Source organism: Hyperolius riggenbachi, chromosome 3, assembly GCF_040937935.1.
Source record: "Hyperolius riggenbachi isolate aHypRig1 chromosome 3, aHypRig1.pri, whole genome shotgun sequence".
NCBI classification, from domain to species: domain Eukaryota; kingdom Metazoa; phylum Chordata; class Amphibia; order Anura; family Hyperoliidae; genus Hyperolius; species Hyperolius riggenbachi.
This window is the reverse complement of record NC_090648.1, coordinates 257,093,978-257,116,850: the sequence shown is the minus strand read 5'-3', so window position 1 is coordinate 257,116,850 and position 22,873 is coordinate 257,093,978. Positions and strand designations below refer to the sequence as shown.

At 41.9% G+C, this 22,873-nt stretch overlaps 1 protein-coding gene across 1 annotated transcript in view; it reads left to right on the top strand.

The window, feature by feature from the left end:
• Window positions 1-22,873, top strand: part of GNAI1 (G protein subunit alpha i1) — a 109,251-nt gene that overhangs the window by 57,515 nt on the left and 28,863 nt on the right. The window contains exons 2-3 of the mRNA XM_068276191.1: window positions 15,151-15,193; window positions 19,011-19,152. Of these exons, the coding sequence (XP_068132292.1) occupies window positions 15,151-15,193; window positions 19,011-19,152 (185 nt within the window). The remainder of the gene's footprint in view (window positions 1-15,150; window positions 15,194-19,010; window positions 19,153-22,873) is intronic.

Below are 22,873 nucleotides of genomic sequence, written 5' to 3'. Positions count from 1 at the left end.
AGATAGATCATCAGATAGATTTCTGATCTATCTGATGTGTTTAGGAACAATTTTTTTTTTTTTTTTTTATTTTTTTTTACTAGGAACAGATTTCCAATAGATTTCAGTATGAAATCTATTGAAAATCGATCTGATGGCATTTTTTTGCCTTCAGATTTCCATTAGGTCCAATGTAAAATAGGCAATATCAACAGATCGACCTAGATTTTCCAGCATGTCAGATCGATTGAAATCGTCTGCAAATCGATTGGCCGGTCAATCGGTTTGCGAGCGATTTTCGATCGATCGGCTGCTATCGGCTCAGTGTATGGGACCCTTAAGTGTAATTACAGAATACCCAGATAGCTCCTGGTGACCCAGAACCACTAGGAAAGTGTATGGGGCTAAAATAGACCAAAAAGTTCTCTTGCTAAAAAGCAACACTGAATATATTTTTGCCTTCCTTTAACAGAAGGTTTTTGTGATTCAGTAAAAACAACAAAAGTGTTCAGGTGGTCCATGATTTGATGCAGACAGCTATTTGGCTAATACTTGGAAACTCTGATTTTTAACTGACAGACGTTCTTGGACAGCCCCCTTTGGAATCCTTCACCAACCAATCATTATCTGACTAGCTGGAAAACTATGCCCATCACTATTTTTGTATGCCGCTGCAGGTGCTTATGGTCTAACCCTCTTCTTAGAACAGATCGTGCAGATAGCTGAATAGCATGTTTCTATAGTTAAAGGTCATGTGAAATGATCAAGAATGATTCTGGGGTATCCAATATTGCAGGAGTGTACAGGCCTTAATGCTGGCCAAGCATGGGTCACCATTTCTGATCAGTTCAGTCATGTTAAAAACTGGTAGTGATCTATTGTCCCTAACAAACCTGTTTGGTCGTCTAAAATCGTCTGAAAATCTTCATCAAGCAAGTGGGGGGTTGTCTGCAGCTCAGTGTTGAACTGCATTCAGCTGCTCATTGGTAGTGGTTTTGATCCGTTCTAAATCAGATTTCTGCAATAATCTAGTAGAAAAAAGGTGGACATAATGGTAGCATTGATGATTGTCCATTATTATTTTTTTTAAACGTTTTCTTTATCATTTAGTATGTCACTGGATATATGCAAGTACAATATAATATTACTGGCTAGACTGTGTACTGGTTAAGGGCACTGCCTCTGATATGGGAGACCAGGGTTTGAATCCTGGCTAGGGTCCGTACCTTTTCAGTAAGAAGTCCTTGGGCAAGACTTCCTAACAATGCAGGGTGGCCTCTTTTTAATATATCCCAGTGGCTGCAGCTCTTGAGTGCTTTGAGTTCAACAGGAGAAAAGCGCTATACAAATGCTCAGATTATGTTTGGATTATTATTACTCTACTGAATGAAACCAAGAATTTCTGGCAGTGGACTGATACAGGAAGACATGCTGCAGCCTTGCGTCAGTTTCTGCTTATTTCTGTAACTTCATTTTATAGAAGGCAATAAAAAATGCATTTGAAAGTATATTGCTAAAATGTTTCATTTCTGCAGTTTAAAAATAGAAAATGACTGCTGTTGCGTCACAGGTGCCTCTTCTCATCCCTGAGTAGTACTAACTGGGGTAGGCCCAAATGCAATCTCTCTGCTCTGCCATAGCCATACTCCGTCCAACAGCTCCATTGTCTGGAAGCGACTGGGAAGGTGACTGCTTGGTAGAATAGGAGAATGCCAATAGACTGCAGGCATTTCTCAGTAAGGGCTCTTTCACATTAGCTAATGTGTGCACGAACCCGATTTTTCGCACTTGTTATGAATCACAACATGACATCAGGAAGTTGTCCTACGCGTATCAGCGGAGCGGAGCTAGTTCTAATTTACCTGACGGGAAACTGCCTGGGTCATACGATTTAAAGGAAACCAGGGACGAGTAAAGTTAAGTTTTATACATACCTGGGGCTTCCTCCAGCCCCATCCGTACGGATCGTTCCCACGCCGCCATCCTCAGTCTTCTCCCTCTTTAGTACTGGGTCCTGTAAATTCGGCATTCGCAGCCAGTTTGACGCATGCGCAGTGCGCTCCCTCCGTCTCTCTCTGGCGTAGAATAGTAGTGCACCTGCACAGTACTATTTTCCGCCAGAGAGAGACGGAGGGAGCGCACTATGCTTGTGTCGACTGGCCACGACTCACAAATGTTTTCAAATGGAGCCTTTGTTCACATCACAAACACGGATGGCCACGCATGCGGAACGCAACGCTTGCGAACGCATGCTATCCGCATTTGTGTGCGTTGCGTGGCTGATCCCATCACTGAAAAGTGAATGGGACAGCCACGCGTTTTTAGAAAAAATGCGTGCAGCATGCGTTCCCGGACCGCACAGGTTTCGGAACGCATGCAGTGTGAACATCAGACATTGCACTCTATGCAATGTGTAATGTCGTGCGTGTCAACCACCTGCACACGTTTCCAAAACGCGGCTGGAAATGCGTGCACTGTGAACGGGGCCTTAGGGTTGGTTTCCACTTAAGGCTAAAATGGTCTGTTTAACTGAATAGAACAATGGACATGCTGACAGGTGAAATGTAATGCATTGTGTACATTCAGACATGTCCATTCTGTCCAGAGTCTGCAATGGCAAAACCAGGGCTGTGGAGTCGGTCCAAAAATCCACCGACTCAGACTCCTCAGTTTAGGATTCCTCCGACTCCTCGACTCCGACTCCTCTAATTTGCATATTACAATTTTGTTGATTAAAAGTATGTAACATGAAATTCGTCTCTTAACTGCCAACGCTTAGGAATTTTACAAGACAACTGAAGTGAGAAGGATATGTAGACTACAATTTTTATTCCCTTTAGACTAAAACTAGTCCTTGGTAAGAGTTCTTGTAAAAGGTACAAACCGGAACAAAGAACATCTATCAGGCCCTAGGCAATGTAAGTGTGGGTACATGTAAGAATGATGTGCAGGTACTCTGCAGGGGAATGAGGAGATTCTTCCTCTATTACACATTCTTCATGCACAATCTGAACCAGGTTTATGGGTGATGGACAATACCTCTGTGTTCAATGTGCACAACATTCTCAGTGGATTCCCTGCAGCTCTGTGGGGAGTGCATATGTAGAGTATAGTACTACTGTGTAACAAAGTAAACCTGAGACAGATGAAATTAAAGCTTTATACATACCTGGGGCTTCCTCCAGCCGCCTTCAGGATAATCAGTCCCTCGTTGTCCTCCTCCACCACCTGGATCTTCTGCTATGAGTCCAGGTACTTGAGCCAGTCGGGCGTAGTGCGCATGCACACACTCCACCGCCAGGAGCATACTACACCTGTGCAGCACTATTGCGCAGGTGCAGAATGTTCCTGGCTGTGGGAGCGGCATGCGGCCAGACAGCGATGACTGGCTGAATTACCAGGACTCATAGCAGAAGATCTGGGTGGTGGAGGACAGCGAGGGACTGATTAGCTTGAAGGGGGCTGGAGGAAGCCCCAGGTATGTATAAAACTTTACTTTTCATCCGTCTCAGGTAACCTTTAATTTGTAGTCACCAAACCAAATGTTAACAACATATCAAATTATTTGATTTCATCAGCACAGAGAGTGCGTACATTTGCATAAATCAGCATCAATGCAGAATTATTTCCATATCATTGACCATCTCTATTAGTGACACGGCTACACATCAGGCTTTATTCTTACAGCATAGATGTTATTTAGTATATATGAGATTCCTGTGTACACATCATATATATACAGTCAAAATCAGATGTGTATATCTGACTTTAAAAATACGGGGACTGCTTTATTGAAGCAGCACAAGTAACTAATTTTGATTGGTTTATATCATGTTTGTGGACTAAGCACAGCTATTACTGTATATATACTGTATATATACATTATTTTTAATGACTATCATCTGAGAAATAGAACATTTTATCATATTTTCTATTTTAATTACAGTTACAAATTCATTAGGAGTCGGAGTCGGTGGATTTTTTCCCGACTCCGACTCCAGGCACCCAAAATTGCCCGACTCCACGACTCCGACTCCACAGCCCTGGGCAAAACCAACAAGCATGTTTTTTGTTTTGTTTTTTTTTTTAATGGGACACAAGACAGAAGTTGCCCATGTCGTGGATTGCATGCTATCTATGACATGTCTGATACAAGGGAACTACTCTGAACAAGGTGTGCTTTCACCATACCTGTCATGAACCATTCAAGTGGGAACCAGCCTAACTGTCCCTGTAACTTATCTGAGGATTACCAGACCACTTTAATTTTCAATATCCATTTATTTCCTACTTTAAAGGGCAACTGAAAGGAGAGGGATATGGAGATGCCATATTTATTTCCTTTAACATACCTGACATCCTGATCATTATCATCTGAATTACACACCTAAAACAAGTGTGCAGCTAATCCAGTCACACATCTGAGGGCTGGTTCACACTGCAATAGCTTTACATTTTAAAAGCTCTTGCTAATGTAATGCTATAAGTTTGTTCTCACTTGAGCAATGGAATTTTAAAAATTCACCCATAGCATTGCATGAGCAAGAGCTTTTCAAATCACTAGCTCTAAAAAAAAAAATTGCAGTGTGAACCAGGCCTGACAGAGACAGAGGATCAGCATGTCACCTCTTACTTCAATTGTCCTTTAAAGGGACACTGTAGGGGGGTCAGGGGAAAATGAGTTGAACTTACCTGGGGCTTTTAATGGTCCCCCGCAGACATCCTGTGTTGGCGCAGCCACTCACCGATGCTCCGGCCCCGCCTCCGGTTCACTTCTGGAATTTCAGACTTTAAAGTCTGAAAACCACTGCGCCTGCGTTGCCGTGTCTCGATCCCGCTGATGTCATCAAGAGCGCACAGCGCAGGCCCAGTATGGTCTGTGTCTGCGCAGTACACTCCTGGTGACATCAGCGGGAGCGAGGACACGGGCGTGCAGACGCAGTGGTTTTCTGACTTTAAAGTCAGAAATTCCAGAAGTGAACTGGAGGCGGGGCCGGAGCATCGGTGAGTGGCTGCGCCAACACAGGATGTCTGCGGGGGACCATTAGAAGCCCCGGGTAAGTTCAGCTCATTTTCCTTCGACACCCCCCCCCCCCCTACAGTATCCCTTTAACTTACTATATGCTGAACATGTAGAGAAGAGACCATGCGGAGAAGATAAGAAAACTCAGAAGAAAAGTTGAGTGGGGATGGTCAGTGGGATGCAAATTTCAAGTTGCTACAAACCTTTATGCTAATTTTATGTAAAGATATGGAGCTTGAAGGCAGACCAGACCAGTCGTATGCTGCAGCAGCTTGGTTTTGAAGGTGTGGAGCACACTGCAGCACTGCAGGAACTTTTTGCATAGGTGAAAGAGATTAAAGTTTGAATTTGATAAGGCTTTACTACTTTAAACTTCCATTTATAAAAGGAATAGAGTTTAACCAAGGTCAGAGCACAAAACACATGACAGTTATGTCTTTGAACACATTAAGTAGCAGAGCTTTGGCTGCCTTTTGCAGCATTGCTGCACCTAATTTGTTGCCCTTTCTTCAGTCCAGTGACTTTCATTAAGCATTTGGAATTTTTCAAACTGATCTGTTTACACAGCAGAGCACAAAAGTCAGGAAAATATTTGGCCTTCCTTTTGAATGTTACATAATGAAATAAAAAAAATGCATGCAGTGTTCACCCCATGTTCTTTTAGCCGGGTGCTCCACCCGGCTAGTTTTGGTGAGCATCCGGCTGTCATCTGCTCACCTCCTGCTATGCTGTAAGCAGAGTTGCTCACAGACCTTGCATTCTCTGATCTCGATCCACCCGGCTACTTTTTCATGCCACCTGGCTACTATTTCATGCCACCCGGCTGGAAAAAAAAATCTGGGCCACCCGGCTGGAAAAAGAATTCTGGGGAGAACACTGGCATGGTTACATTTTATTTCTAACATGTTGGTATGTACAGTGTTTCCCCGAAAGTAGGACCTCCCCTGAAAAAAAAGCCTTAGCATATAGAGTATTCCTGGAAGAGGCGTGGACATAGCGATGAGGGCTGGCGATGGAGAAGTTGGGGCAGTGGTATTCACCTTCTTCCCGCCCCCCCCTTCCAGCTTTACCTCCTCTACTCCCGGCCATCTCCTCCAGAAAGTCTGATCCCCCTGCTGCATTGCCCGGCCACATAAGTCACACGGTTTACAGGAAGTAAACAGAGCCTGTATGTGGCGGCGCTGTTACTGTGCAACTCTAGCTGCCTTCTCCGCTGATCTGAGTTAATTATGTCCCGCCGGGCAATGCAGAAGGGAGATCCGACTTTCTGGAGGAGGGGCCTGGGAGCAGAGAAGGTAAATCGGGGGGGGGGGGGGGGAGGGGGAGAATACAGGCTATATACATTGCCTATATACAACGGGGAGTCTGGCTATATACACTAAAGGGGGATCTGGCTACCCTCACAAAATATACCTCCCTGAAATGAAGCCGTAGCACATCTTTTGAAGGAAAAATTATGTCTTTATTTTCAGGGAAACACGGTAGTGTTTTTGGTATGCTAAACAAGCGGCTGTGAGTAGGAAGGGAGCATTTCGCGAGAGAAACCAGCATTTAAAATCGATCAACTATGCAATCAGGGTGCCTCTATATACATGCTACATCCTTCTCCAGGACTGCTTCAGCTGCGAAACTCTAGTGTGTGCACACTGGTTCTATGGAAGTAAAAGTAGATTATATTTGTGTTTTTTTTTGGGGGGGGGGGGGGGGGGGGCTTTCTCTCTATACAGAAGCGTTAAGCAATCGAACGCATCTTCAGATTTTTAAACGTATTAGATAATTTTCATTTGCTTCTGCCACACAACAAAAAAAAAAACTTTGGTGTAGTGGCGGTACAGGGTTGTACAGCTGCTTATCAAAAATAAATATAGGAGTAGACTGTAAACTATTAAATGACCTCATTTCCTGTTCTGCAACCAGTTTGGCTGGCAGAGCGGAACTGTGAAATCTAAACAGTCCTAATTGTGTATTGTATCATACTGTGGTTTCCTTGATGTAATGTTACCATATGTTTAAATTTAAAAATAGCTTTGTAAATGCATGTATTTGTTAACAGTATACCTAACTTATTGTGTAAAGTGGACTTTACACAATTCATTCTTTCAAATATCGCATATTGCTATTTGTGATAGCTGGGATTCTTGAGGTGCCTGGTTTAAAGTTGATGTAGAACAGGCTGTGGAAAGGGTACAGCTTTTGCGAAATATGTTTATCGACAAATTTGTTAAAATGGGTGGGAAATTAAGATGAAGATACTGTTTAAAAGATAAGTAAAAGTATTGCTAACAGGGCTGTGGAGTCGGAGTCGTGGAGTTGGGCAATTTTGGGTGCCTGGAGTCGGAGTCGGGAAAAAATGCACCGACTCCGACTCCTAATGAATTTGTAACTGTAATTAAAATAGAAAATATGATAAAATGTTCTATTTCTCAGATAATAGTCATTAAAATTAATGTATATATACAGTATATATACAGTAATAGCTGTGCTTAGTCCACAAAAATGAAATAAACCAATCAAAATTAGTTACTTGTGCTGCTTCAATAAAGCAGTCCCCGTATTTTTAAGGTCAGATACACATATCTGATTGTGACTGTATATATGATGTGTACACAGGAATCTCTTATATATACCGTACTAAATAACATCTATGCTGTAAGAATAAAGCCTGATGTGTAGCTGTGTCACTAATAGAGATGGTCAATGAGATGGAAATAATTCTGCATTGATGCTGATTTATGCAAATGTATGCACTCCCTTTGCTGATGAAATCAAATCATTTGATATGTTGTTAAAATTTGGTTTGGTGACTACAAATAAAAGGGTACCTGAGACGGATGAAAAGTAAAGTTTTATACATACCTGGGGCTTCCTCCAGCCCCCTTCAGGCTAATCAGTCCCTCGCTGTCCTCCACCACCCGAATCTTCTGCTATTAGTCCTGGTAATTCAGCCAGTCAGCGCTGTCCGGCCGCATGCCGCTCCCACAGCCAGGAACATTCTGCACCTGCGCAATAGTGCTGCACAGGTGTAGTATGCTCCTGGCGGTGGAGTGTGTGCATGCGCACTACGCCCGACTGGCTCAAGTACCTGGACTCATAGCAGAAGATCCAGGTGGTGGAGGAGGACAACGAGGGACTGATTATCCTGAAGGCGGCTGGAGGAAGCCCCAGGTATGTATAAAACTTTAATTTCATCTGTCTCAGGTTTACTTTGTTACACAGTAGTACTATTCTCTACATATGCACTCCCCACAGAGGTGCAGGGAATCCACTGAGAATGCTGTGCACATTGAACACAGAGGTGTTGTCTGCAGGGCTGTGGAGTCGGAGTCGTGGAGTCGGGCAATTTTGGGTGCCTGGAGTCGAAGTCGGGAAAAAATGCACCGACTCCGACTCCTAATGAATTTGTAACTGTAATTAAAATAGAAAATATGATAAAATGTTCTATTTCTCAGATAATAGTCATTAAAATTAATGTATATATACAGTATATATACAGTAATCGCTTTGCTTAGTCCACAAAAATGAAATAAACCAATCAAAATTAGTTACTTGTGCTGCTTCAATAAAGCAGTCACCGTATTTTTAAGGTACATATCTGATTGTGACTGTATATATGATGTGTACACAGGAATCTCTTATATATACTAAATAACATCTATGCTGTAAGAATAAAGCCTGATGTGTAGCTGTGTCACTAATAGAGATGGTCAATGAGATGGAAATAATTCTGCATTGATGCTGATTTATGCAAATGTATGCACTCCCTTTGCTGATGAAATCAAATCATTTGATATGTTGTTAAAATTTGGTTTGGTGACTACAAATAAAAGGGTACCTGAGACGGATGAAAAGTAAAGTTTTATACATACCTGGGGCTTCCTCCAGCCCCCTTCAGGCTAATCAGTCCCTCGCTGTCCTCCACCACCCGGATCTTCTGCTATGAGTCCTGGTAATTCAGCCAGTCAGCGCTGTCCGGCCGCATGCCGCTCCCACAGCCTGGAACATTCTGCACCTGCGCAATAGTGCTGCACAGGTGTAGTATGCTCCTGGCGGCGGAGTGTGTGCATGCGCACTACGCCCGACTGGCTCAAGTACCTGGACTCATAGCAGAAGATCCAGGTGGTGGAGGACGACAGCGAGGGACTGATTATCCTGAAGGCGGCTGGAGGAATCCCCAGGTATGTATAAAACTTTAATTTCATCTGTCTCAGGTTTACTTTGTTACACAGTAATACTATACTCTACATATGCACTCCCCACAGAGCTGCAGGGAATCCACTGAGAATGCTGTGCACATTGAACACAGAGGTGTTGTCTGTTTACAATCTCCTCATTCCCCTGCAGAGTACCTGCACATCATTCTTACATGTACCCACAGTTACATTGCCTAGGTCCTGATAGATGTTCTTTGTTCCGGTTTGTACCTTTTACAAGTACTCTTACCAAGGACTAGTTTTAGTCTAAAGGGAATAAATATAGTAGTCTACATATCCTTCTCACTTCAGTTGTCTTGTAAAATTCCTAAGCTTTGGCAGTTAAGAGACGAATTTCATGTTACATACTTTTAATCAAAAAAATTGTAATTGCAAATTAGAGGAGTCGGAGTCGGTGGAATCCTAAACTGAGGAGTCGGAGTCGGTGGATTTTTGGACCGACTCCACAGCCCTGGTTGTCTGTCACCCATAAACCTTGTTCAGATTGTGCATGAAGAATGTGTAATAGAGGAAGAATCTCCTCATTCCCCTGCAGAGTACCTGCACATCATTCTTACATGTACCCACACTTACATTGCCTAGGGCCTGATAGATGTTCTTTGTTCCGGTTTGTACCTTTTTACAAGTACTCTTACCAAGGACTAGTTTTAGTCTAAAGGGAATAAATATAGTAGTCTACATATCCTTCTCACTTCAGTTGTCTTGTAAAATTCCAAAGCGTTGGCAGTTAAGAGACGAATTTCATGTTACATACTTTTAATCAACAAAACTGTAATATGCAAATTAGAGGAGTTGGAGTCGATAGAATCCTAAACTGAGGAGTCGGAGTCGGTGGATTTTTGGACCGACTCCACAGCCCTGATTGCTAAGCCAAAGGCTGAAATTTTATTTTTTTAAAGGGTCTAGAACAGGGGTGGGCAAACATTTTGACTCGTGTGCCACAAAGCAGTCTCTTAACATTGACCGAGGGGCCGGACCAGTGTAGGTAGCCAACTTGCTTGCCTCTAGTCTTGGTTTCACCTCCAGTTCAGGTAGCCGATGACTTACCCCCCCCGGTGTAGGTAGGCAGGTGTCCCCACAAAATACACAATTAGACAGCAGTTTCCCCCAAAATAATGTGGTAGTGTTTCCCCACAAAATACACATAATGTGACAGCATTTCCCACAAAATGCTCCTAATGTGACAGAGTTTCTGCCAAAATACACAACACCGCATCATTTCTCCACCAAGATGATCATAATGTGGCAGCGTTTCTCCACCAAATATGCCTAATGTGACCATTTCCCCAAAAATATACAATGCGGCAGCGATTCCCAGAAAAAAAAAATTTATATATATATATATATATATATATATATATAATATTTACATTTAATTTTTTTTTTTTAAAGTAGCATTTTCCCTTTTGAAAATTCATTAAAGCAGACCTGAAACCGTCCTCTCTGCTCTAAAAGATACACAACGGCATAATAACCTTTAAGCAAAAAAATTTGTTACAGCTGATACAAATGTTAAAATCTGCACCATTTCTACTTCATGATTCATGGAAGCAGACATATTGTTAACAGCCTGTACTTTCAAATAAGCTTATCTGCCGTGGCAGTTATGTGAGACGGGGATGAGATTAAATTACAACTCGTGATTAGACACAGATGAGGGTGAATTAAACAGGCTAAACTCTCTAAATACATAGTGTGCATTTCTCGATGGTTTCCTTCTGTTTTGTGCAAGAGTACAGGTCCATTTTAAACAGCATTTACACCATTAAATATGTTAGGCAGTGTGTAGCTTTCCAACTAGTTCTTCCTAATATCCCTGGTGTCAGTGGTTGCTCCTGGAAATAAAAATCAAGTACTCTTCTGGCAGGTAACTTTCCTGTCCTCCAATGCTGCTCCTGATCTTCACTACAACGAGTCTGACTGTAAATCTCCCATGCTATACTGACAAGCAGGGCTACAGGAAAATGGTGGCCAGAGCCCAGCACTGCAGACACAAATAGACTGCAGTGCTGGGGGTTCAGATACTATTTTACCTTAGCCCCTCTGCTGGAATGCAGAGACTCCCGCTGCTGCCCTGGCCCCCGTGGATCTTGTGACCGGAGAACTGGTGCAGTGTACATTAGACACTGCAATGCCAGTACACCAACTGGGGACACTGAATCCAACCCTGCATCGGTAGGCTGGATAAAATGTTGCAGGACCAGTTATGGCCTGTGAGCTGAAGTTTCCCCACCCTTGGTCTAGAACCACCTTTTTTTGTTTTTTTACTGCTGTCCTCTGTTACCATGTAAGAGAATTTCCCACATTGGCCTCAATTCATAAAGCTTTACCGCATGCAGTAATGCTGAAAACAGCAGACTTTCCCGAGGACTTAGCAAAGTGTCAGTTCATAAAGGCTTTTACCGCATGAAAAACTGACATTACCGAGCAGTTAGGTAAATTACCGACTTGGCTGTAATTACCTCCAACACATGTCAGTTAATTGTCAGCAAATGTCAATTCATAAAGCCTTCAACAAGTGGTAAGTCAGACGATAATTACCGACCCCTCTGGTGAAGTCTTAACAATGGGAAGTCTCAGTCTGTGCAGGGAGCCGAAGCCTCTGTGAGTCTGTGCAGGGAGCCGAATCTTTATGAATTAGCACACAAAGGTCTAAAATGCTGAATGCGGTATTTTCCCTCAGATTTTTTTTACCGCAAAGCCTTTCATGAATTTAGGCTATTATCTGTCCAGACAAAAAGTGAAGAAATCTAGGATAATAAAGAAATGGCCTGCTTTTTGGGGTCGCCAGATCTTTCTTTATTTAAGCTTTATAGAGATTCCAGGAACAAGATGTGTATGTCACATTAACTTCTCCAGACACTCTGCCAGTTGGTGATACGTCACCGTATCTGGAGCACTGCAGGATGGTGTGGGTGCGATCAAGATGTTCTTCCTAACGGAGATGGGGGGGGGGGGATGCTCCTCGGGCACAGTGTGCAGCTTACCACTGGTGCAAGCATCGGGAGTATTTGGACCCTGGGCAGACAGTGCCGATAGTGAGGTTCATGCTGTCCTGCCAATGGACTGCCAAGAATGTCAGTTGCACTTGTTCAGTCTGTCGGTCGGTTCTGTCTCCTATCCAACCGGTCAGCCAGTCCATTCCATCCTGCACTGCTAGTCCAGTTCGTCCTCTACTTACTGCTAGTTTAGTCCAATTTTTCCTGTCTAGTCCACCCTGCCAGTGTCTCCTGTCAAGTCCCATCACAGCAGACCCTCCTATCTAGCCCTGGATTGCATTAGATACTCTTCCACTGCCTCTGTCGCCATTACATTGCAAGGGGGAGCGGGGAGAACGGACAGGCGACTATCGGACCATCAGGGAATACACTATCATAGAGAGAGGGGCACCACTAACCACCAGGGAATGATGCATGGGCGACCACTAGACGCCAGGTATGCTGGGCGGGGACCAGTAGACGCCAGGGAACACTATATGAGGGAGGGGGGCTACTAGACCACCAGAGAAGCGATATGGAGATAATAAAAGTAGTGACCTAGGTTTCTACTCTAGGATTAAAGAGTCAAATAATTTTTCTGGTGTGTGAAGGAAAAACTGAATATATTGATTCATATACAGAACTGTTAATATTAAAGAGTATATAGAGTACGTAGAAAATATGGATTCCTATCAGTCACAGAGCTGAGTTGTTGCTGTGGGCTGGGAACTGTAGCACTGATGTTTTCCAGGCATTGTTCTCATGCTCTTGAATTTCATATTGCAATGCAAAGCAGTTTTGTGTTTATGACAGCTGTTGTGCTTTTCTTGTGTGTTCTTAGCCTAGTTTTCATGGCTGTAAACAGACTTCATTTCATTAATGTTGTTCTGTGCTCTCATTGAGTTACTGTGGATAAAAAAATCCTGAATATTTCAGCAATGCTTGGCCATAATTCATTTCACACATTGCTAAATGCCTTTGGTTAATACAGAACAAATCCATTGTATTTGTAAAACCATTCATTTTTGTTTCTATTGAAACATGCAGCCCTAAATTTACTACTATTGAAGAGTAGTGAAGCTTGTGTAATCCAGCAAACTTTGGGCTGTTTTGTTAATGTCTATTATTAAGTGACAAAACATCTTGTGATTGCAGTCATGTGCAGAACCTTCAGGGCAACTTTATATAAAGAATAGAACTATCCAGATTTATTTCTCAACCTACTACAAATCTTTTATGCTGCAGGTTCTGCACAATATTGCAGTCACATGAATGTCACTAACTTTTATGTAGTCCCCACTGTGATCTGAAATGACACCCAAAAAAAGACCAGTTTTGTACAGACAGCTCTAATGGTGCCCATATACGGTGCAATAAAAAAGAAAGCTTGATCTTCCTGTTTGTTCACCCCAAAACTATCAAATTTAATGAGTCGAAAATAATCAAACTATTATCCATTTTTTTTTCAATAACCATTCGATCTGACATTGTGAGAAAATCTTTATATTTGATCAAACTGAATAATCGATCGAAATTATCTAATCACCAAAAAAGTGGAAGAATTGGACCATGTATGGGCACCATAAGCCTGACTGTGTTTTCTGTGGATTGGCCAGGCGATTGCTCACACTCCGCTGCAAAATTGCAGCTTCTGGCTGTCTGGTAACCACACCGCATGTCAAATATGGACACACGTGGGGTTATAATTGTTTCCCGTCGACTGTTAAAGAGGAACTGTGGGGAAAATAACATAATTAATAGAATTTCTTATATTTTACAATATTAATTTATAGCTTTAGTCAGTGTTTGCTATTGTAAAATCTTTCCTCTCACTGATCTACATTCTGAAATGTGTCACTGGTGGTGACATCTTTGGTTCTGCCAGTTGATCTGTACGTAACATTCGAGTTCTATGCAGAGAGTGTGATGCCACTTGCTTGGCAGTTGGAAAAAAGCCATTATTTCCCACAATGCTTATGTTCCTGACCTCACACTGTGTGATGTGTTTCACCATATCAGCCATACAGACACCCCCCCCCCCCCCCCCCAATGATATATTTGAGAAAAGGTAAATATTTCTTGTGGGTAAGTGGGTATCAGCTACTAATTGGAATGAAATTCAACCCTTGGTTAAAGTTCCTCTTTAAATTGCAGCTGGACAGTGCTTCATAGCCTACAGATGGCAGGCTGAGCTGCCCACAGACACACAGTTCAACTACCCTCATGAAACCGTTGCAGTCTTTTGCCACCAAATAGCTTTTGTTTTTTTGCATATCCAATCCATGTTTGCTGTATCATACTAGCTATTCAGTGTTACCACAACTTGTGAATCTGTTCTGTAATGATGTAGTATGTTCTGTATGCTGTAAGTGGTGTTGAGATAAAATGAGGGATGTGTGGATGACCATTATTTGTGCTTCCCTATTGCACCAACTTGTTAACGATACTTGATAATGGACTAGCAAGATGAAATAAAGAACCAAAAACAGATACTTACCTAGGTGGAGGGAAGCCTCTGGGATAGTCACTGCATTGTTCTGGTCGTCGTGGAGTCAGATGACTCGTGTGAGACGCTGACAAGCCCTTGTCGGTGACCTTTCGGTGGTCTACGCTGGATCAGGGCTGCTGCGGAGGACAGGGGAAGCCTCTTCATGATCGAGAGGCTTCCCTCTCCTGAGGCAAGTACCCCCCAGGGGCACTTTTTTTTTCTTACAGGTTTACTTTAAAATGCAAATAAAATAAAATAAATTTTCGCAAAAAAACACTGCCCAAAGAAAGCGTAATTTATGACCCAAACCCCCCAATATAATAGATTATTTTGGTGTGATAAGTAGCGATAAAGTTTTAAATGAAAGAATGGGAGGAGCATGAAATGTGAAAATTGCTGTGGTTTTTTTAATTGGAAATAACCTGTGGTAGGGAAGTGGTTTAATGTGCTTTTTATTTTTTGTCTTTATAGGAGCTGGAGAGTCGGGGAAAAGCACAATTGTCAAACAGATGAAGTAAGCCTCATGCTTTCCTAATGTTTCCAAGTACAGTATACAGTGTTCTCCCCAGAATTTTTTTCCAGCCAGGTGGCATGAAAAAGTAGCCGGGTGGCATGAAAAAATAACCGGGTGGGGGGAGATGAGGGAATGGAAGGCCTGGGGAGAACACTGAGTATACCATTTTGCTGTGTTTTATCTCGATTGCTTTTCAGTATGAACACCCAGCAACAATGACACCTGGCGTATAAGACAACCCCTGACTTTTCAGAAGATTTTCAAGGGTTAAAAAGTAGTCATATACACCAGAATATACAGTACTTTTTTTGTAGGACCAATCAAATTAGGAGAATTGATTGTTGATATACATACAGTATATTGTTGTAGAGGTATATAAAATTATAATTTACTTTTTTCACAGTAGTAAATCAAAAGATCATTTCCTACCCTCCCTTACCTTTTTCTCTACCGCCACCCCATTTTGTCTCCACTTCTCATCTTTTCCGGCTTCCGATTCCACCCCTCCCCATTTCCTCCTCCTTTCCCCTTCCACCTCTTTATTTCCTCATGCCTGTGGAACATACCACTTATCTATCACACAAGACAATATCAGTGGTGCTTCAACATTCACATTGTTTTAGTGTTTAAACATACAGCATTAAGGTACGTACACACGGTCATTTGAACAACAGTTGGACGTGTGAACGTTCAGTCATTACACTGATATCAGCAGTTTTTACTAGACTAACTGTTGTTCAAATATCAGTTAGGGCCATACATGTGTACAAACTACTTAGTGTATTAAATGACCGATCAAACGACTTGTTGTTTGAATGTCTATTAGTTGGGCACTAATAGACATTCCAACAACAAGTCATTTGATCAGTCGTTTAATCTAGTCCATTGTTCTATCCAGTCCATTGTCCATTATTAAATTGGTTAAACTACATATAAATTAGGTAAATTAGCATATCAACCGCTTTGTTGGTAAGTGTGTACATGAAGGATGCACGACTTGTTTGCCCTACAAGTTGTCCAAATGACAAGAAGTTTGAAAAAGTTGGACGTGTGTACGCACCTTTAGGCTAATCAGCAGAACTTACTGCTGATATACATACAGAGTATTTGTTGTTTTTAAATTCACTAAAACAATGACTGTGTGTGTTGATCTACACTTTTTTTTTTTTGGTCTGTTTTTTAAGTATGGTTGAAAGTTGTAACTTATACTTGTAAAATATAATCGCAGATAAGCTGACTTTATGGAACCAAGAAAATGTTTTAAAAGTTGGGGGGGTCGGCTTATACATGGGCACATTTTTCAAGGGCTCCTGTATGCAGAGCTGGCGTTGGAGCATGCTGCAGCATGTATATCTATCAGTCCTTACTTTGCCTTGCATCCCATGTGTCTACTCAGCAACTTCTAAACTGCATTTCGATCGGTGATAGCTTTTTGGGATACTTTTGGCCCAAAATTTGGGCGTGGGCTTATTCTTAGACAGGCCTATGTGCCGGTATATAGAGTGTGTTTTATATTAGCATTACACATTTAAAGGGTACCTGAGCTGAGAGGTATATGGAGGCAGCCATATTTCCTTGTAAATTATACCAGTTGCCTGGCAGCCCTGTTGATCTTTATGCAGAAGTAGTCTGAGTCAAAACCCTGAAACAAGCATATGGCTAATTCAGTAAAACCTGAGTCAGAGCACCTGATCTGCTGCATGCTTGTTCAGGGTCTATGGCAAAAAGTATTAGAGACACAGGATCAGGAGGACTGCCGGGCAATTGTCACTATAAAAATTAAATTTCAACAGCAACTGGTCTGAGTATATTACGTGATAAAGATGCTACTGCATTCAAAACTTTTTCTCCTGTTATGATTTGGAGTTATCACATACCTTAGGAGCACTGGCCCTTTAATTACCATTGTCAAACAGTTGCATGCTAGTGAATCTTTTTATCTATAATATTTTCCTCCTCTTCCCTTTATTTCCCCCTCCTTCTAACGACATAAGACAGTGTACTTCCTAGTATAGAGCTCAGTGGTAGTGTCTAAAGACTCTGGGAAGAGGGTCGGTAATGAATACACAATTAGCAGGAGGAGAAAAAAAGAGTGAGAGAGGAAATGTCAGGATTAGCTTCATTCAAAGGTAACCAAGATGGAAACTGTCTAGAATAGGATTCTCTGCTTTCCCTTTATAAATTCACAGGAATCATAACGTGGACAGTGTAATACATCTGTTATGTAAGTAGAACTAGTATTTTTCTACTTATATGTGTTTTTTATTTCTTGGATAGCATGGGCGTCACTTGTTCTTTAAAAGGAAATAAATATGGCAGCTTCCATATACCTCTCACCTCGGATTCTCTTATTATTTGCACCATTAATACCTATACTGGTGCCTTTTCCTCAGTTTACACTCTAAGCATCATAATTTTTCAGACGTTAATGTATTTTTATTTACAACTAGTATTTCTACTATGTATACTTCTTTCATGGGTGTGAGAGCGGCAGTCTTTCTTTACATCTCCGATCTTTTGTATTCCGTTTTAAAAGTCGGTTAGCCATATTTTACATGCCAATTCTACAACCGTTTCCTACCATGATGTACTTAAAGTAGCTTCAGCCTAAACAAACATACTGTCATTAAGTTACATTAGTGATGTTAATTAAAATAGATAGGTAATATCTCTTAACCACCCTGTTTTAAAAAGAACAGGAAAATGTTTGTGATTTCATGCGGGCAGCCATCTTTTTGGTTGAAAGGAGGTGACGTAGAGCATGAGACACAGTTCTAACTGTCCTGTGTCCTGATCACCCCTCCCAGCTGCGCACGCTAGGCAACGAGACTAACATCATAGTTACATAGTTATTTTGGTTGAAGAAAGACATACGTCCATCGAGTTCAACCAGTACAAAGTACAACTCCAGCCTGCTCCCTCACATATCCCTGTTGATCCAGAGGAAGGCGAAAAAAACCTTACAAGGCATGGTCCAATTAGCCCCAAAAGGGAAAAATTCCTTCCCGACTCCAGATGGCAATCAGATAAAATCACTGGATCAGAAATCCCATCATGCTTTGCAAAGCATCAGGGGGAAAAATGCCCAGGCAGATTTCTTTGATGGGGCGGAGCTTAGCTTCTGTGCAGCTAAAAATGAGGCTTGGGTAAGAAAAAAAAAATTCTGTTTCTGTGAAACTTAAAGAAACACCAAGCCTTTGCAGTGCTGCCGAGTAGATTTTTAGTCTGGAGATTCACTGTAAAGGCCCCTGTGTGTCCCTGGTAAATGCTAGCAACTGGCATGCATACATGGATTCCTACAAATATAGCACTTGGACAGTTGCTTCCGATTATATAGATAGCTTGATGTTGGCCTTGCAGTAAGCAAAACATGGATTAGATCAATATAACTGGACGCAGGTTTCCTCACATTTAGTCTTTAACATCTCTGAAGAGGCAAACGTAACCGTTAAAATGAATGGCCTATTGTGTCGGTCTGTTTTAGAACAGTGATAATGATGTTGAATTAGCTGTTTTTAGACATGTTAATTCTTGGGGTTTCTGCCACTTGTAATAACTACTAAAAACATAGTAGCATAGCAACGGCATTCAGGTCTGATCACCATCCTTATAGAAATTGAAACCTGATGGAAAACTTGATAGTTAAACCATTTTTATTCTCTACTTCAAGAGAACCCCATGACTATTGCTCAAACTACATGAATTAATGATGCCGTGACACATAAGTGCGTCTGTACTAGGATTCATTTGCAATGCTGGTAAGTATTCGGTATACTGTTTGCTTCCATTGAAACTTTTTTTCTTTATTACCTTAAAGAATTATCCATGAAGCTGGATATTCAGAAGAGGAATGTAAACAGTACAAAGCCGTGGTATACAGTAACACTATACAGTCTATTATTGCCATCATTCGAGCCATGGGCAGATTGAAGATTGACTTTGGTGATCCAGCCAGAGCTGTAAGTATTGGGAAGGTGTTGCATGTAGAAACGGAGTGAGAAGTGAAGGGTTCAATCATCTCGTGAATTATTTCATTTTTTTTAGACTATAGTGTCAAGAGTTAAAGTGTAACCCAAGCAAATGAAAATAAAAAATGTACATATTAACCATTACTGCTGCTGGGATGTGAGATTCACAGGCCACCATGATAACAGGCATCAATGGAAGCCTGTGTCACTTCCTTAGTTACAATGTAACAAGCATACCTTCTGAAATAATGCGCAAGGACATCTTGTGGCCAAATAGTAAAATTACACCTATAGGCATTCGGGAATAAAAAATGAATATATATGTTAAGAGGGTATATTATTATTAAATTATGGGGTAGAAATTAGTGATGGATGTAAAACTATAAAAATGCATCTTTATTTCTAAATAAAATATTGTCGCCATACATTATACTAGGGATATAATTGTAATGTTGCAATAACCTGGACAAATGGGCAAATAAAATGTGTGTATTTTAATTACGGTAGCATCTATTATTTTAAAACTATAATGGCCGAAAACTGAGAAATATTTTTTTTCTTATTATTCCTGTTAAAATGAATTTAGGATAAAATAATTCTTAGCATAATGTACCACCCAAAGTAAGCCTAATTGGTGGCGAAAAATCAAGGTAGATATCATTTCGTTGTGGTAAGTAGTGATAAAGTTATTAGCAAATGAAAGGGAGGAGTGCTGAAATTTGAAAATTCCTCTCGTCCATAAGGTGAAAAATAACCAGGGGCTGGAATGATTAAGCTAAGAGGAAAGACCCTGGATCCTCCAGAGGAAAACAGATCTTTCATGAACACTACACCCCCCCCCCATATCTTCCATCTTCACCTGTCAGAAAGTGTAAGGCGTGTTTAAATGATATGACAGCATACTCTAGAACTGTATAGCTTTTCATGTTGTAACATGTAGCTCAGCTACGCTTCTCTTCCTCACATTTCTACTTGCAGTATGAGAAGCAAGTCTATTTGAAGTATATATGTGCTATTACAACACAGGTTATATTCCATCACCGTCATGCTTAAGTCACAAAGAATTGAGCTGAGTGTCTGGCTTTTATCAACCTTTGCTTTTTTGGCCAGTGTTTGTATCCAGCACCAGAACCTCTGAATCAAACATTTTTTAAGTTTTACATTTTTTTTGTCTGCAGCTGCTTCTGTGTCTGTTCCTCCAGTTTTATTCGGATCGCTGAGCAATGGCATAGTCTGTATTAGATGCCAAATCTGGTGGGTGGGGTTGGTTACTTACCTCAGTAGTTTGAAGACTTCCTGGATCCTTGTAGAAGAAGCAGGTCATTTCTGTGTGTGCACCCTTCCCCGCGCTGCTCCTGACCATTGCTACGACTCGGAGTGGGAATATTAATGAACGCCGCTCAGAATTTGAGCAGCAGCAGGGTGATTGGTCATTTGTCTCACTCTGCACCAAAGTGACTTGGCGGCAATAATCGGCCTATGCCTCATAAAGCCCAACGTTTCAGCAGAGTTTACACCTGGCTAGTGCATCTGTACTGGACATGTGCGAGTAAGATCTGTGCATGTCCAGTAGAACTAGCTGCTCATGTACAGCTTTTTTTCACCTGCTTTTTTCTACTACGCGAGCACGGACCTTACTTCTAGATTCCTAGGCCCAGTTTAAATATGTGCGTCAATGGTCGGGAATGTGGCCAGAATGGGTTTAAATGGACCCTGCGCTGGCACAGTGGGCTGTGGCAGTATCTGGGAAGCCTCTGCACCATCCACAAGCTTCCTACTACTGGGGTATGTAACTTTTTCTCCTGAATTCAGTTTCTCTTTAAATAGAACCAGAGACGGACAACATAATAAATTTATACATACCTGGGGCTTCCTCCAGCCCCATCAGCATGGATCGCTCCCACTCCGCCACCTCTATCGCCGATACTGGGTCCCGTCACTTCGGCCAGTCTGGGCCAGCAAGCGCAATGTGCTCCCTCCGTACTACGATGGAGGGAGTCCCTGCGGACTGCCTGCGTTCTGCGGAAATGATGGAACCTGGTACCGGCGATAGAGGCAGTGGAGGCCAACGGCGTGGGAGCAATCCATGCTGATGGGGCTGGAGGAAGCCCCAAATATGTATAAATCTATTATGTGGTTTCGTCTCTGGTTCTCTTTAAAATTGTGTGGGTGATTTACCACAATGTCTCGGGACCGATTAGAAGAAAAAAAAACAGGTTACACAATGCAGCTTTTAAAATGGCTTTGGCATACAAAAAGGAAAAGGTTTATAAGGGGTCACTGCAAACTCAAATTTAATTTTTTTGTTTGTTTTTTATTTTTTTGGTTAATAAATAAAACATCATAGCCAGTCCCCACAGCCTTATTTACCTTTTAATTCACCATGCAGGTTGGATGGCCAGGAGCCAAGAGACACCGACATGGGGTTTCTCCCTGTGGCTAAAGCTACCCAGCATGGCTTTTAGGGCTCTTTCACATCAAGACGTTGCGTTTTAGGGGACGTTAAGGTCGCATAACGTGCCCCTAACGCAACACATGGTGGTGCTAAAATTGGACGCTACATAGAGACGTGTTTTGCGTCTCTTGGTGCACCGTTTTCGTTCGACACTGGTAGAACAAAAATGGCGCATGCGTCAAAAGACTGTGGAGACCACAAGATCGGAATACTCCGCATCACGTGGTCCCGCCAGCCAATCGTCGCACAAAGCGGCCGCTCCAGGAAGTAAACACGTGACGTCACACAGTGCAGTGAATATTAATTAGCCATGCAGCTAGGCACAATAGCGGACTCTCCCCGCCTCCTCCAACATTACTGAGCATGTGCAAACAGTCTAACGCGGCTACAACCGCGTATAGCGCACAGCATGCTGCACTTTCATTGAATGTGCAGCGTTACACTGTAACGCAATGTGAATTGATTTTTCATTACTGTGAGTTGGGCTGCGTTACAGGCTGCTCTAACGTGCGCCTGTAACGTCCCACAGTGAAATGTAGGGGGTGGAATGTATGTTACTTTGCTGTAAGGGTTGTGAAACCCTTGTACCATGCCCACGTGGGGGTTATACTGTAGGGGGGAGAGGTTAAAGTGCTAACTGTTTAATTTATATTTTCACCAACATCTTCCATAGCGTTGTACAAAGTTTGAGAGCTGAGCCAGGAACTATCTTCATAGACTTTGTGTGGTCACCTCGTGTTCGGACATTTTTTCTCCCACAACCTAACCATATACGGATAAGTTAATCAACTCCTTCTCCCTAGCATTGGCCTTGGACAATTATAGGGGCACTTGTGTGGCAGCTTATGAACAATTTATAGGTTTTTAGTAAAGCAAAAGAATCCCAGGCATACAGTAATCTGCCAGAAATATCTCACTGTTTTCACTTAAATGACGGAAAGGCCAAACTGATATTGCACAAAAAAACCTGTTTTGTCTCCCAGGGTTTTTTTTTTTTTTTTTTTTTTTATATTTAAACATTTACAAAGTAGGTTGAATGTTTTACTCTCTAATCAGTGGCAGCCAATTAGGGCTCGTTTCCACTATCGCGAATCCTTACACGCATGCGGATTCGCACATGTAATGCAAGTGAATGGGCCTGTTTCCACTGTAGCGTTGTTTAGGTGCGTTTTTTTCAGCGGTGAAAAAAACACACAAAAGAGCCGCAGAATTCGCCTGCGAGTGGAATGCATGCGAACCGCATGCAATGTATTTAAT